The 15,694-nt window shown below is 38.8% G+C and overlaps 1 protein-coding gene across 1 annotated transcript; it reads left to right on the top strand.

Annotated features, from left to right (window-relative positions):
* Window positions 1–31: 31 nt before the first annotated feature.
* Window positions 32–13,938, top strand: FBXO45 (F-box protein 45). Its single transcript, XM_057738660.1, has 3 exons — window positions 32–361; window positions 5,525–5,881; window positions 10,723–13,938. Exons 1-3 carry the CDS (start codon window positions 71–73, stop codon window positions 10,906–10,908), a joined length of 834 nt encoding a protein of 277 aa, XP_057594643.1. The 5' UTR covers window positions 32–70; the 3' UTR covers window positions 10,909–13,938.
* Window positions 13,939–15,694: the final 1,756 nt, after the last annotated feature.

Genomic DNA, 15,694 nt, shown 5'->3' with positions numbered 1-15,694 from the left:
GGCCCGGCCTCCGGAGCAGAGACGGGGCGCGGCGGCGGCGGCGGCGGCCGTCGGGCCGGCGGGTGAGGCGATGGCGGCGCCGGCCCCGGGGGCTGGGGCGGCCGCGGGGGGCGCGGGCGCGGGCGGCGGCGCGGGGGCCGCGGGGGCCGGGGGCCGGCTGCCCAGCCGCGTGCTGGAGCTGGTGTTCTCCTACCTGGAGCTGTCCGAGCTGCGGAGCTGCGCGCTGGTGTGCAAGCACTGGTACCGCTGCCTGCACGGCGACGAGAACAGCGAGGTGTGGCGGAGCCTGTGCGCCCGCAGCCTGGCGGAGGAGGCCCTGCGCACGGACATCCTCTGCAACCTGCCCAGCTACAAGGCCAAGGTGAGGGCGCCCGCTCCCCGCCGAGCGTCCGGCTCGCGCGCCGCCCGCCCCGCGCCGTGAGGGCGCCCTTCCCTCTGGGCTGAGGCGCTGCCCCTCGCCCGGCGCGCTTCCGCGGGCACTTTTCAGAGGACGGGGGGTCCCCGCGCCTGCTCCCCGCCCCTCCTGCTCCTTCCCGCAGCCTCCCCTGAGCGCAGACCGCCGCGTTGCCGTCGCTTCAGTCCTCTCCGCCTGGTTTCCTCCCGGCTCTTTATTCGGCCGCCTCGGCTGCCTTCACGCCGGCTTAGTTTCTGAGACCCTTGCTTTCACCTCACCGGTCCCGAGCTCTGACGTGTAGCCACCTTTCCTTTATTTTTGCCCGAGTACTCTCTCATTCCCTCCACCATGCGACAGGCTTGTACACGAATGTGGTCCAAGGCATCCTGCTAACTCTCAAGATAGAGGCTTTACTAGAACATCCTTCCGCGGGCGCCGCTTCACAGCCGTCCTACTGCCATGTCCCAGTATTATTGGCTACTTCCTTGCCAACTTCTTCGTAGTTGCACCTTGACGGTGTGTCTCTCACGTTCCGGTTGTCATCTAACGTGGTGATTCTGCTTTTGCTGTCCTTTTCCCCTGCCAGAGTCTTGTGCTTATGCTTGCCTTCATATACAAATAAAAGTGTCTAGTAGCAGGTCATGAGAGGATTCTTCAAGCAGTGTAAACAAAAGGCCTTAAACTTGGGTTCAGTTTGGATGGAAACAGCTATTCAGGATAGCAGTCACCCAGAGCATGTATGAGAGAGGGTAAAGTCTGACCTAGAATGTGGTAAACGTAAAGACACGTTCGTGTATTTAACTAAAAAGGGAAAACATACCTTTTTAAAGCTAGACTGCCAGTGGAGCCAGAGTAAGGAGTAAATTTTTTCCATATGAAATAGATGGAAAATGTATTCTTCTGTAATAAAACAGGCTTTAGTTTAATAAGGAATATTGCTCTTAAATATGCCAACTGTCAAGTTGTTTTTCTATTAAGTGAAAGGACGTTAATTTGCGAGGACAGTATTTGTACATGATAAATGCCCGATGGATGCTAGTTGTAATTCTGCTATAGTAGAGTGCAGAAGATTGCAGTTTTGTCTTACTGTGCCTGATAAATATGTAGGTTTCATGAGTCTTACTTAGGTTTTGTTTTTCCATGAAGTTGATTGTTTTTACTTATTTTAAATTAAGACATTTTTGTAGTTGGTCTGTAAAAGATATGTTCACATGATTCAAGATTCATGTAATAATATGTAATAGATAATATATTCATGTGAGTCAACATTCAGAAGAAGCAAAGAGATACAAAGCAAAATGTCTTCCTTTTGTCCTTATACCCCCACCATCCAGGTTGGAGGCAACCTGTATTACCTGTTTCTTCTGTATCCTTCCAGAGTTGTTGAAGGTTTCATGAGTTTTTAATACTTTGTATGCCTTAGTACTACCTGCACTGTAGGTATTATAGACTTGTACTAATCACATATACATTCAGATGTTGCAGGACTTTTCTTGAGTATCTTGAAGATAAAAGATTAATTCAAAAAAAAGTCATATAGCTCAGTAGGGAAGTCCTCCTTCTAGCAGAGGAGAAAAAAATGTATAGAAATAACTAGTGATTTCTACCATTAGTTAGAAATGGTAGAAATTGTTAGTAACTGTTAGAAATCTAAAAATATATACATACTACAAATTTAATGAAAGAGATTTACAAGTTGAGTAGATGATTGTGGAAGGTTTGAGGCTGAGATTGTATTTGAGCTGAATTTTAAAGATGGGGAGAATATGAACATTTTACCAAGAGGAAATACCCTGAACAAAATCAAGGCAATGGAAAGCAGAGCATTTGTACAGCATATAGTTTTATTTAAAAAAAATATGCTAGGCACTATGCTCAGTTTTGCAGATACAGTGGTGAATAAAAACATACAAACCCTTATGGCTGCCTCGCCAGATGGCAGTTATAGTCCAGTTGGGGGACATGGGTATTAGTCAAATAGTCACACGGCTGTGAAGCTGCATTTGTGCCAAGTCCTGTGAAGGCTAGATACCTGGTGCTCTGGATGTCGGTAATGGAGAATTTGACCTAAGTAGGGAGGCCAGGGAAGGCCTTCTCTGAGGAAATGATGCAGGAACTGAGACCTGAGGGATAAGGATAAGTAGGCCAAAGAGAGAGAAGAGCCTTACAAGAGGGAGCCTGCTGAGTATGAGGGACAGAAAAGAATCAATGTGGCTGGAGCACAGAGAGCAAAAGTGAGGCAGGTTTGAGAAAGATGGAAGAGGTGGACTGGGGCCAAGCAGAGGGATCCATTTTAAACTATAGGCAAAAGGGGATTAGAAGTGGGGGATTGGTGATACGTTATTTTTCCATTTTTAAGAGGTTATTCTAACTTAAGAATGGAGAACAGGATGGAGGGGAACCTTAGAAATATGAGTGGTAGGAAGTATGTAGTAAAAGAGATGGGGAGAAATTTAGGAAATAAAATCTACAGGACTTGGCAATAGATTTGAAATAGGGGTGAGGAAGAGGGAGGTGCTGAGGATGACTCCTAGGTATCTGGCTTACGTAACATAGGGATTACCTGGGCTAGATTTTGGAGGAATAACACTGAGTTCAGTTTTGGTAGCACAGAATTTACAGTGTTTTTAAGACATCCGAGAGTTTTCAGACAGGCATCTGTTACAGTTTGTAGCTTAAAGGGAAGGCTAAAGATATCAAATAGTTAAGTTAGATTGAATTGTGGTGGGAAGTATGATTGTAAAGGTGAGCTGAAACTGGGTATATCATGGAGGTCCTTGACAGCCTTCAGTCTGTAGTTTGGGCTTTGTTTTACAGCTGGAAGCCACAGAAATTTGAACAAAGGAGTGACAGAATAAGAGCTGTGCTTTAGAAAAACTAGTCCATAATATGAATTCAAGAAGGCAGGGGTTGGTGCCTATACCAAACGTACTTAAGACTGGAATAAGTATATAGAGCAGAGAAGGAGATGGCTGGGAGAGGAATTGCAAGAAAACAGATCCACGTAGGTGGACAGCCGACTGGGTGAGGTGACATGAAGAAGAAGGAAGAGTCAAACAGGGTTTCCAGGAAGCCTGGATAGCTGAGAAATGATCAGAACAGGCTTGGGATAGCATAAAACTGGAAAGTATTTGAAGTTGTCAATCTAATTAGGATTTGTCTTCTTTTTAAAAGTTCATGTTTTACATATTACCAAGTAACATCAGTTATTCCAGTCATACTTGGCATCTAACTATAATTCTCTAAATTTCAGGCTTACATCCTAAACTAGGTCATAGAGCTGTTTGCTATAGTATGAAATCCAGGTTGTGCATGAGACTGCGTAGCAAGAACTATAGATTGTTTTTATTTATTTGTGTATTTATTTTTCCATTTTATCTGATTTTTCCCATTATCTCTAAAAGATAAGGACACTTAATCACAATACCATTATTACATTCAAAGTATAAAGAAATGAATAATTCCTTAATATAAGAAGTGCACTCTTCAAATTTCCAGTTGTCTCATAAATGTCAGTTGTTATATCTTTAATTTTCAGTTTATTTAAGCAAGATCTATGTAAGAGTCCCATGACAAACAGCTGTGTCTCTCAAGGCTGTTTGCTGCTGTTCACTTGTGGAGGAAACTGGGCTGTCTGCCCTGTAGAGAGGTTCCCTCAGTCTGGATTCTGCTGACTTCATTCCCACTGTGTTGCCTACCATGCTCTCTGTCCTCGTAGTTCCTATAGAAGTTTGATCCATGTGGGTTAGAGTCGATTCTTTTCAAGATATTTTTTACTAGAATCAAATGGTTATGGTGTGTACAGCACTTTTAGGTACTTAAAAGTGTGCTATAATAAGAACAGATAGGAAAACATTTAGGTATACTTTGGGTTTACATCCCCCTTATGAAAACATGGGATACCTGAACCAAGGAGGTTTTCTGTTCTTGTTTTAATCTGTGTTCTGGAGTACAACAGTTAAACCATGAAGTACTCGCTAATGGTACATAAACTCTAGGTGAGGGGCCTGGATGCTTAACTTCTCTTTGGGATTCTTGTGCTGACTACCTGTTGACTTTTACGCCTATGTCCTCATCCCTGAGCTGAACTAGGTGAATTTTAAGGTCTTTCCTAATGCTGAAATTCTATGATTCTGGAGTTGATTTCTCAGGTTAACTAAAGCAATAGGTTCCAGCCTTCAGCTGCTTTTGGGTAGTTTGAATAAAGAAGGGATTTTCTAAAAAACATACAAACCAAAAGCTATAAATTATTAAAACATGAGATTGTTATTACTTGTACAGAGTAGCAATTTTCATACTGGCTTTATTTCGGAAGCTTAAAAAACTGGTGATTACTGAAGGTCAGCTGTCCTGCCCTGTCATTGGGAGCTGCTGTTAATGACTGTCTCTTTATAAATTTTACTGGTTGAATTTAGATGCTGTCTAGGGGATTATTCAATTTGGTAAAATGAGAGTGGTAATGTCTCAGTGCATGACTAATACCTAGCAAGGAGGCTGAGGATCTAAGATAGTTTGTGGTTATTAAAATTTTTCATGAATTCTAGAGCTGATGTGACTACGTTCTCTATTTTACTTAAAATATGATTCTTTTTGGTGACAGCATTGCCAACATGAAAACTGTGCAGATCTTAACTTTTTAATGTAAAAATGTCAACTATAAACAAGAGTAGAGAAAAATACCTCCCTATACCCATCGCCAAGCTTTACCAGTGATTAATTCACGGGCAGTCTAGTGTCAGGTTTACCCGGCCACTCTCCCATTCCATTCCTGGATACTTCACAGCAATTCCCAGATATCATTACGTCACCCATAAACTTTTCAGTATTATCTCTAAAATATAAGGATTCTTGTGTGTATCTTTTGATGTTTTAAGAAGTCTATTTGGAGAAATTTTGCTGCAGTTTAGAATTTTGGTCAGTAATGAAACAGTTGGCAGTTTTATTTTTAATGTTGTATAATTATTATATTAGTATCCCATCCTGAGATGTGAGCCTTTTTTGAGAAGTACTTATGTTACGTAACAAATATAACTTTATTGTTTAAAAACATGTAGCCTAAAGTTTGGGTACTGTTTAATATTTAAGAAAAATCAAATTTCTCTTTCTTTGGTCTGTTTTTCATCTTTTCAGATACGTGCTTTCCAGCATGCTTTCAGCACTAATGACTGCTCCAGGAATGTCTACATTAAGAAGAATGGCTTTACTTTACATAGAAACCCCATCGCTCAGAGCACGGATGGTGCAAGGACCAAGATCGGTTTCAGTGAGGGCCGCCACGCATGGGAAGTGTGGTGGGAGGGCCCTCTGGGCACTGTGGCAGTGATTGGAATTGCCACAAAACGGGCCCCCATGCAGTGCCAAGGTTATGTGGCATTGCTGGGCAGTGATGACCAGAGCTGGGGCTGGAATCTAGTGGACAATAATCTACTGCATAATGGAGAAGTCAATGGCAGTTTTCCACAATGCAACAATGCACCAAAATATCAGGTGAGAAACTGAGTATTTTCTGAGAAGTGAGCCTTTGTTAAATCATGCCTTAATTTGTTTTAAATTTACAAAATTTTATATAGCAGCATTATTTATCTTTTTGGTAATTTTTAAATAGCTTAACTGGCCTTTTTTGGCTACTCTGATAATAATCTTTTAGTATCTCAATATTTGTTTCCTAATACGTATTCAATCTGAGCATTCTGTCTTTAGATCCGGTTGGCAAACTTTTTCTGTACAGGGCCAGATAGTAAATACTTTCAGCTCAGTGGTCCATACCATCTCTCACAAGTGTTGAACTCCGTTGTTGTAGCACAGAAGCAGCCGTAGATTATGTAAACAAATGAGCATATCTGTATTCCAGTGTAACCTTATTTTTAGACTGCCAGCCAGGTTTGACCCAGGGGCCGTGGTTTGCCAACTTGTGCTCTAGACTGTAAGCTTTCCTTTGTCATGGCACAGCCAAATCTGCTTTTTCTAGATACCTCACCCCCACACATTTACCTGTGTGCATGTGCATACATACTTACCCTCTGCTACTTATTAATCTGAATTGTATTCAAAGCCTCTGGAGGTGTTGGCGATTTCCATAAAGATGAGTTCAGGCACACTGCTGCATTTTATTTATTGATTTATTTGGCCTCGCCACACAGCATGTGGGATCTTAGTACCCCGACCAGTGATCAAACCCGTGGCCCGTGCAGTGGAAGTGCAGAGTCTTAACCATTGGACTGCTGGGCAAGTTCCAAACTACTGCATTTAAAATTCTTTTCATCTTAGCCTTACTCATTTCATTAAGGGTCAAAATTATAGTTCCTATTTGTAAAAGGTATATAATTACCATAGATTCAGCAGAGTCTAAAAAAAAATAATCTAAAAAGAAATTGGAAATTTTAAGGAATTCTAGATTGCACATTGCAGAGGAACATGTGGTTTGAAAGCTCTAGCCTCAGTAATGACCTCAAGTCAGGCATAATAAAGTAGAAGAACTAAAAATATATCCCATTTCCTGAGGTGTAAAAGCCTGGAAGGATTTTCTTTCATAGAATCCTTTCCTTACTGTCCTTTCAGGTTCTGCAAATACCCAAAGGAGAAGGGTGTCTGGACTTCATAATCATTGAAGATAAAGTCCTATGACTAGCCTTGTGATTTTGTAGGGAAGGGTCTTTTTTCTTTGTTTTTCAGAGAACATACTCTGTATGATTTCAGTCCTTGTAAATTTATTGAGACTTATTTTATTCTCAGCATATGGTTTATCTTGAGGAATATCCGTGTGTGCTTGAGTATATATTCTGTTGTTGAATGGAATAATCTATTAAGGACAATTAGGTCAAATTGGTTGATAGTGTTTAAAACTTCTATCTGCTTTCTGTATTTTCTTTCTACCAGTTCTGTCATTTACTAAGGAGTATTAAAATGTCCAACTGTAGTTGCTGATTTATCTATCTCTTCTTTCAGTTTTATCACTTTTTGCTTCATGTGTTTTAGAACCGTTACTAGGTGCATATACATTTCAAATTGTTATGTCCACCTACCTGGTTAACTCTTATTATGAAATGATCTTCTTTGACTCTAGTAATATTCCTTGTCTTTACGTCTATTTTGTCTGGTATCAATATAGCCAGTCCAATTTTCTTATGCTTACTATTACAGAGTACCTCTTTTCCCTCATTGTTTTACTTTTATTCTATCTTTGGATTTAAAGTGGGTTCCCCAGACAGCATATAATTGGATCTTGCTTTTTATCTAACCCAATCTTTTGGTTTGAGTAGTTAGTCCTTTTGTATTTAATGCAGTTGTTGGACTGCTTGATATTGTCCTTGTCTCTGTGCCTCTGAAGCTGTGTTCTTTTTTCCTCTCTGGTTTTTGGATTCATTAATTTCTGTTGTTCTGTCTTCAAGTTCATAGATTTTTTTCGTTGTCAACTCTGCTAGTGAGCCAGGCCACTGAATTTTGGTTATTGCGCCCTCAGCGTAAATTTTTCATTTGATTCATTTTTCTAGTTTCCATTTCTCTCTTGAGGTCTCTATTTGTTCATTTATTAATACTATATTTTTCTTTAATTCTTTGGATATATTTTAGAATAACTACTTTGAAGTCTTTGCCAAATCTGACATCTAGGGCCCACTCGAAGTTCATTTCTACTGACTTTTTATTTATTTATTTATTTACTTATTTATTTATTGGAGGGGGCGCTGCATTGGGTCTTCATTGCTGTGCACAGGCTTTCTCTAGTTGCGGTGAGCAGGGAGGCTACCCTTCATTGTGGTGTGTGGGCGTCTCGTTGTGGTGGCTTCTCTTGTGGAACACAGGCTCTAGTTGCTCGGGCTTCAGTAGTTGCAGTGTCGCGAGGGCTCAGTAGTTGTGGCTCGTGGGCTCTAGAGCGCAGGCTCAGTAGTTGTGGCGCACCGGCCTAATTGCTCCGTGGCATGTGGGATCTTCCCAGACCAGGAATCCAACCCGTGTGCCCTGCATTGGCAGGTGAACTCTTAACCACTGTGCCACCAGGGAAGTCCCTGTTTTTTTCTCCATGAATATGTTACACTTTCCTATTTCTTTTCATATCCAGTCATTTTTTAATTGAAAACTGGACATGGCAGATAATATTTAGTAGTAACTCTGGAATGTTTTGTTCCTTTAGAAACTGCTTTGTTCTTCTGAAAACTGTAGGTTTTCTTGTTCTAGTAGGCAGTTAACTTGCCTGGACTGAATGTCTTTGTTCAGTTTTATTGGCTTCTAGCTGCTGCTTTTTCTGTCTGGTTGCCTGGGGGTTTCCTCTGTATTTGTGTAATACAGTCATCGCACAAGGATTTGGGCAGAGTTTATTTTCAGATTTTGCCGCTCATCCTCTTTGTGGTTTTATTGCTTCTGGAGTTTCTCTGAGTTTCCAGTTGCTCTCCTGTCTCCAGATTTTGTCCTCTGACACCTAAAACTGTAAGACTGTGCCTTTCTGCTCCCTGTGCTGTGTACGTGCTCTATGCTCACTCAAAGGTAAAGCAGACTTGCAAATTTCACCTGGAATGGTTCTCTTTTCTTATTTTCATCTTCTGTAAAGTAGGGATAACTCCTAGGATTGATGTGAGAATTAAATGAGGTATTATATATAAAATAACTCAACAAATACTCATCAAAATATTAGCTTTTTATTTCTGATTTTTGTTGTTGTGTTTTGTTCATAACAATAGTGATGATGGTGGTTTGGAGGTTCTTAGGTCCATAAAATGGGGTTAATCTGTGAGTTGGGCAGAAGGGGAGAAAAAGTAGATGTTGGTAGTTATTTGGTTTTTTGGCTTATTTATTTATTTATTTATTGGCTGCATAGGGTCTTTGTTGCTGTGCACGGGCTTTCTCTAGTTGCAGCAAGCGGAGGCTACTCTTTGTTGCGGTGCATGGGCTTCTTATTGTGGTGGCTTCTCTTGTTGTGGAACACAGCTTCTAGTTGTGTAGGGTTCAGTAGTTGTGGCACTCAGGCTCAGTAGTTGTAGCTTGTGGGCTCTAGAGCGCAGGCTCAGTAGTTGTGCGCAGGCTTAGTTGTTCCACCGCCTGTGGGATCTTCCTGGACCAGGGCTTAAACCCGTGTCCCCTGCATTGGCAGGTGGATTCTTAACCACTGCGCCACCAGGGACCCTGGTGGTTACTTGTGATAGGAAATACAATGAAGGAAAGTAATGATAGCAGCAGGGGGTATCATAATTGGGAAGTATTAAATTATGAGTTTTGATTGCAGATGTTAGGATTTTTTGCCTCCAAGTATATAGATGCAACAGCATTTAATACATGCAAATTATAAGGATAAAACATGCTATTTCTGTGCTTACTTTTCCAAATGGGAAAAGAACTGGATAAGTGTACTTCTTGTTTAGTTTAGCAATCAGTGCTGCTGTTTTTATAACAAACGGGTGTTTCAGAGTCATGGACCACAAAGTCACTGTTTAATAAACCTATTCTGCATCTTTAGAAGCTGTAGTCAGATTTGGCTATTCTTGATTATATAAATTCCACATTGTATGTAGAACTGCTTTGTAAATTTTAAAGGCTAAGTGTTTTATTATAGTAGTTTTTTTACTGTGGTAAAATATATACAGCAGTCTTTATTATGTTAACTGTTCGTAAGCGTATAGCTCAGTGGCACTAAACACATCCACAGTGTTGTGTAACCATCATGACTGTGTATGCCCAAGACTTTTTCATCATCCCCAGCATAAACGCTATGCCCAGAACCATAACTCCACACATCTCCCTCTCCCCAGCCTCTGGTAAACTCTAGTCAGTTTTCTGTCCATGTGAATTTGAATATTCCAGGTGCTTGATATAAGTGGAATCATAATATTTGTATTTTTGTGTCTGGCTTATTTCTCTTAGTGTGATGTTTTCAAGGTCCATTCATGTTGTAGCACATATTAAATTTTCATTTATTTTTAAGGTTGACTAACATTCCATTGTGTGCATATACTATAGTAATTTGAGGAAATTTAGATAGCCTTTTTTGGTAAAATATGCCAAGTTACAGATTTTAGTGGTAACCTTCATAAGAACAGCCTTTAAAAAGAATAAATAAAATCTGGGGACTGTTCAGGAAGAATATTTAAATTTTCAGTATTAAATATAGATCCTACACAAGTCTTAAGTTTAAGTTTAAAAAAGAAACCTATCAAAACAAACATTTGTGATGAAATTGCTGTATGTTCTTTTTCTAGATGTTTCTCCCTGACCAAATAACTTTTTTGGTTCTTCTAGATAACTTTTGAGATACATATTCTTAGTAATATTTTCAACCTGATTTCTTCTAGCAATGCCTTTGATAGGTTTTCTTCTAACCTTCTTTTGATGTCTGTTTGCAGATAGGAGAAAGAATTCGAGTCATCTTGGACATGGAAGATAAGACTTTAGCTTTTGAACGTGGGTATGAATTCCTGGGGGTTGCCTTCAGAGGACTTCCAAAGGTCTGCTTATATCCAGCAGTTTCTGCTGTATATGGTAACACAGAAGTGACTCTGGTTTACCTTGGGAAACCTTTGGATGGATGACAGTGGCTTTCTTGGGATGAAAGACGGAGTGGAGGAGATACCTGCTTGTGGAGAGTAGAATCATGAAGTGACAGTGTCATACATGCATGCCCAAGAAACATCCTGAAAACCACGTGATATTGTTAACTGGAGAAGCAGCTCTACAGCAGAGATGATCTTATGTTTCCTCTTTCTACTGGGCCAGAGAAGTCCTCAGGGTTGCAGCTGGTTGAGTGGGCAGTTGACATATGCATGTTTCAGCAGATTTTGTCTCTAAATTAGCGATGTGTTGTTTCCAGCTTTTAAGGTAAGATCTTAGAGATGGTGTAAAAGGGATAAGATAAGGAACTAGCAAGAGTTTTAAGTCGTGTGTTTGTGAAGAAAGACTGATCCTGTTTTACAACTGCCTGTTTTTTCTCCAGACCCTTTTTTCCAGCCAGCTTGACTATTAGAAAAGTATGAAACTGGTTGGATTTTATTTAATATTTTTAATATATTGAGAAGCATGGTCTGCCTGGACTGCACTTCTCTAACAGTGAGATATAAAATTGTGCAGCTATTTTAAAAGTTGTATATACAATATGTGTGTAAAAAAAATGTAAAAAAAAAAAACCAGGACAAAGGAGTTGCTTTGTTCTAGTTCAATTTCTTAAAAACCACTACATGGTACAAAATTAGAATAACATTTAGGGACAGTTTGGTAACTACAAAGAAGAGGATTTTACGAGGAGATGTGTTGTATTGGCTCATTTTGTATTATATTTGGTTTACGGTGTCCATGGCTATTACAGTCTGATTTATTTTTTTAACCATCAAAACTGTTGTAAAGATCCCTCAATCTCCAGGCTAGGTCTGAGGAAAGGCACATCTGTGTCTAATCATACATGTATCAGTAATAATAATAATGTGCATCTTACAGTATCTGGTTTTATTTTTTGACCTTCTGAGAAAGTGTCTGATAACACAGAACATTGCCATTTGTTCTTATAGGCCTCAAATATAAGAGCTGTTAGTCACAGACCTTAAGAAAATAATTGATCAATGGTCCTTTTATTTTGTAACTTTATAATGCTGTAGGTATTATAGTATCTACAATTTTTAATTTCATGTTGTTTACATCATGCAACAATCTAAGCCTCAGACTCTTCATTGGGGTTGTCAAGAAAATGTTTACTCACCCACCTGAAACAGTGCCAGCCTGAACCCAGCTTAAGAATGTTCTTCATCTTATTATAGATAATTGCCCCCATGGGACTTGAAATAAAACACCTTATGCTGGAAATTTAGGTTGGCAATATTTTGAAAGTTTCATTGTAGAAGAGTTTAACATTAATTCCTGTTCAGAGTTTTTGACTAATAAATCTGATTTCACTAATACTCTTTCAAATGAATAATTCAACATACATGAGCTGAGATTTTCTTTGTTAGAAAAGAAACAAACATCTTTCTGTTTGAAAGTATAAATCGTATGGTTTCAACTACATCTTTGTGATAAGCATTGACTAAGGCAAGTGGAATCTTTGTCCTTTTTAGGTTTTGCTGTATGCATATTTTGTTTTGAATCTAATGAAATTAGGGACAGCAAGCAGCTGGCTGAGGTTCTTGGGTTGCTCCTTGAGAGTTAATATTATCAGTACTCCTAGGAAGCAAGGGATTTCAGTCATGAACAAAGATTTCATTTTTGCTACCTGAAAGGTTTACAAGTATTTGTTGTATATTAGGTATGTCGCTTAAAGGTGAAATCTGTTAAAGATCCTTTTTGATACCCATATCAAGGAATAAACCTCCTAGAAACCATATTTAATACTACAGAGTGAAATTATATGTTAAGTGTATTAGAGAATATAGCTGCTACAGAAATTGATTTTTCTTGGTGGAGAACAACTCAATTTGGCAAAGTTTCAAATTTAATTAAAGGAGAGATCTGGTTCAGGATAAAGATTGAACTAGCTAGAAAACTATAAGATCTTTTAAGTTACTTGTTTCTTTTTCAGATTGTGATATGGTCAATTCCAAGAACTTTTGCTCAGAGTTTTGTTTATATCTTCTGTTTTGTCTTATTAGTAAACATTCATTTGTAACAAAGTTTTGAAGGTGCTGAATGAAAAACAGAAACACATGGTTATTGCCTATCGAACCTGGAATCAAATAGTAGCCTAAATATTTAACAACAAGCCATTCTTATCTCAAAGATTTAAATTCTTTAATATCCGATTTGCAAATTTTATAAAATGGGGATTCATATTTAGCATGACCATCAGGGCAATGAAGAGCCTTCATTTGTAACCTGGTGAATTAATTTGTTACTGGAGACCAATAGTAGTTGTACAGAATACTCAGACAAACTGTTACAGCATTTGAGGAAATAGAATCTTTTTCATTGGTGCTGAGAGCACTTAGGTAGAAGACAGTTGCATCTGAATATTGAATATAAATCATCTAAACCAGTGGTTCTCAACCTTAGTTGTACTTTGGAGTTGTCTGCATTTTGAAAAATAGTGATGCTTGGGTCCCATACCCCAAGATTCTGATGTTGATCTGAGACGTGACATGACCATAAGGATTTCTTAGGTGATTTCAGTACATTGCCAAGGTTGAGAGCCAGAGATCTAAATTCACCTTAAGTTTTCTCATCTGCAAAATAAGTAAATAAAAAATCCTTGCTCCCTCCCTTCACTACCTCACAAGGATATTGAGGGTAAAGAAGAAAACAGTGTGAAAGTGATTGTGCTATGGGTAAAAAGTGCTACTGAAAGGCAAAGTTGTATTTATTGTATTTCAGCTGAAACTGTCATCAGGAAGAAATGTGTTACTGAATTTGCTCTGTTAACTTGGGAAACCAGGAGCACTGTCTTTGGTTCTTAGCTTTAGTGAAGCATGCAGATGGGTAAGAAAACATTACTGTTACTCTTATTCATACTATGGTCTTCTGTCATACTTGAGATAGGCTGGTTTAATTATCTGGTTTTACACAGGAAAGAAGAAATATTAAGGTTTAAAGTCTGTAATGGTCAGTGGCTCACAATTCATTAAAACCTTTCATACAAAGAATTCTGTGGTTAATATATGTCATTTCTTAGTTGCCATTATTTTTTCATTATCTGACTTTTGAATTTATTAAGCCATTTACTTCATCCTCCTCATAATTATTCCTGTAAGTCTGGACATAGATTTGAGAAGGCACCTAAAGCAAGCAGGTGTCGCTCAGTTGAATGCTTAACGTCATGATACTGTGATTAGGCATCTGCCGCCGTTTAGATGTGATTTGACCTAGAAAAGGGAGTTTTGTAAATAACAGGGCCCTAACCCACATAGTAGGTATTATAAGTAACTTTTCATTTATGTCCCCAAGCTGCTGTTTATATAGACTGTAATATTTGTATTTTTGATCATTTTTAAAAAGGAACAGTTTGGTGAGATGGAAACTTGAGTTTTAAAGATCAGTATTGAGATTACTTTCTAGAAATCAAGACCACCACAATCAGAACCACTTTAAAACCTTCCTGGTAGGAACAGTCCCTACCCAACCCAAATACTGTTCTAATAAAGCATTCCTCAATTTCTCTGGCTGAATGTAATCTCTCCTTCCTTGAAATTTCCTTGTCTTTATCTGGACGTAACTCATGCTGTATTGGTTTATACCTTGTGTAAATGTATTCATATTTATTATTTGCTGATGTCTTATCTCCCCTAAATATCTTAGAGAATCTCTGATGGACTCATCTTTATGCTCACATCATCAAACCCAATAGGCAGGTGCTCACATATCTGCTGTAGGAAGAAAAAGCTTCTCTGAATTTACAGACTATAGTGACAAAAGATAGCTGAGAAAAATGCATTTTGTATCCTGTCCAGCTGAAGCAGATCTGAGGCTTGTAAGGAAGAAATAGTGACTGTGAATGCATTTTAGCCATTCCCTTTATTCTTAAATATTGGTAAACTCTGATATTTAGTTCCTGGTATAGATTTCTTATTTGTTTAGAATTAAAATTAGAATTCTGTATATTAATTTTTTGAAATTCTTTTTTTGCTTTAGTTTCTTAATAAAAAGTTAAAACAAACAGTAACCACCTGTGATTGCTTACATTTAAAACAAGGAAAAATAAATAAAACAAGGGACTTTTTAATACATTGGTCAGAAAGAAAAATGGGGCTACCTTAGTAGCCAAATGTGTTGATGGAATTTACCTATAAATTCCATGGCTTTTGATAATGGGATCCACATTTCCCACGCTTAGAATGGAACATGGACAGGGAATAGTAATTAACCAGGATCGTGTTTTGCTCTCGCCTCCACCCCCAGCTAACAGCTGTTTGATAACGCATTTATTTGCCAAGAGTTATAAGAAGCAGGCGTGGCTGAACAAATGGCTCCTGTGATCCAAAAGCTTACACGAATCAGTTGATCATGTTGCTGAAAGTTGCTTGATGTGTTAATATGTTAAAATTTATAGAGAGTTTTAATTTTCTAAAGGAAAATTAAGTAGCTATAAAGTTTCCATATTTATCTTTTTGTTTAGTGCGAAGAGATACCAGGGACTGCTTTGCCAATCTGTTGTCCTAAAATCTTTTTTGAATCCTCCCCCAAGCCATTTGCTTTTTATTTAATTTATTAAAATATTGTTGAGAGCAACATGTTCTCTACTTTTCAGAATATAGTTTGTTAAAAACAGTAGCCCCTCAAGATTTAAGATTGTCATTGTTCAGCTTGTGTGTATAGGATTTTATGATGAATGGGTAACTCAAGAAATAAGAATCTGGGAATTCCCTGACAGTCCAGTGGTGTTAAGACTCTGGGCTTCCATTG

This window comes from Hippopotamus amphibius, chromosome 6, assembly GCF_030028045.1.
Source record: "Hippopotamus amphibius kiboko isolate mHipAmp2 chromosome 6, mHipAmp2.hap2, whole genome shotgun sequence".
Taxonomy (NCBI): domain Eukaryota; kingdom Metazoa; phylum Chordata; class Mammalia; order Artiodactyla; family Hippopotamidae; genus Hippopotamus; species Hippopotamus amphibius.
This window is presented reverse-complemented; position numbering and strand designations above follow the sequence as displayed.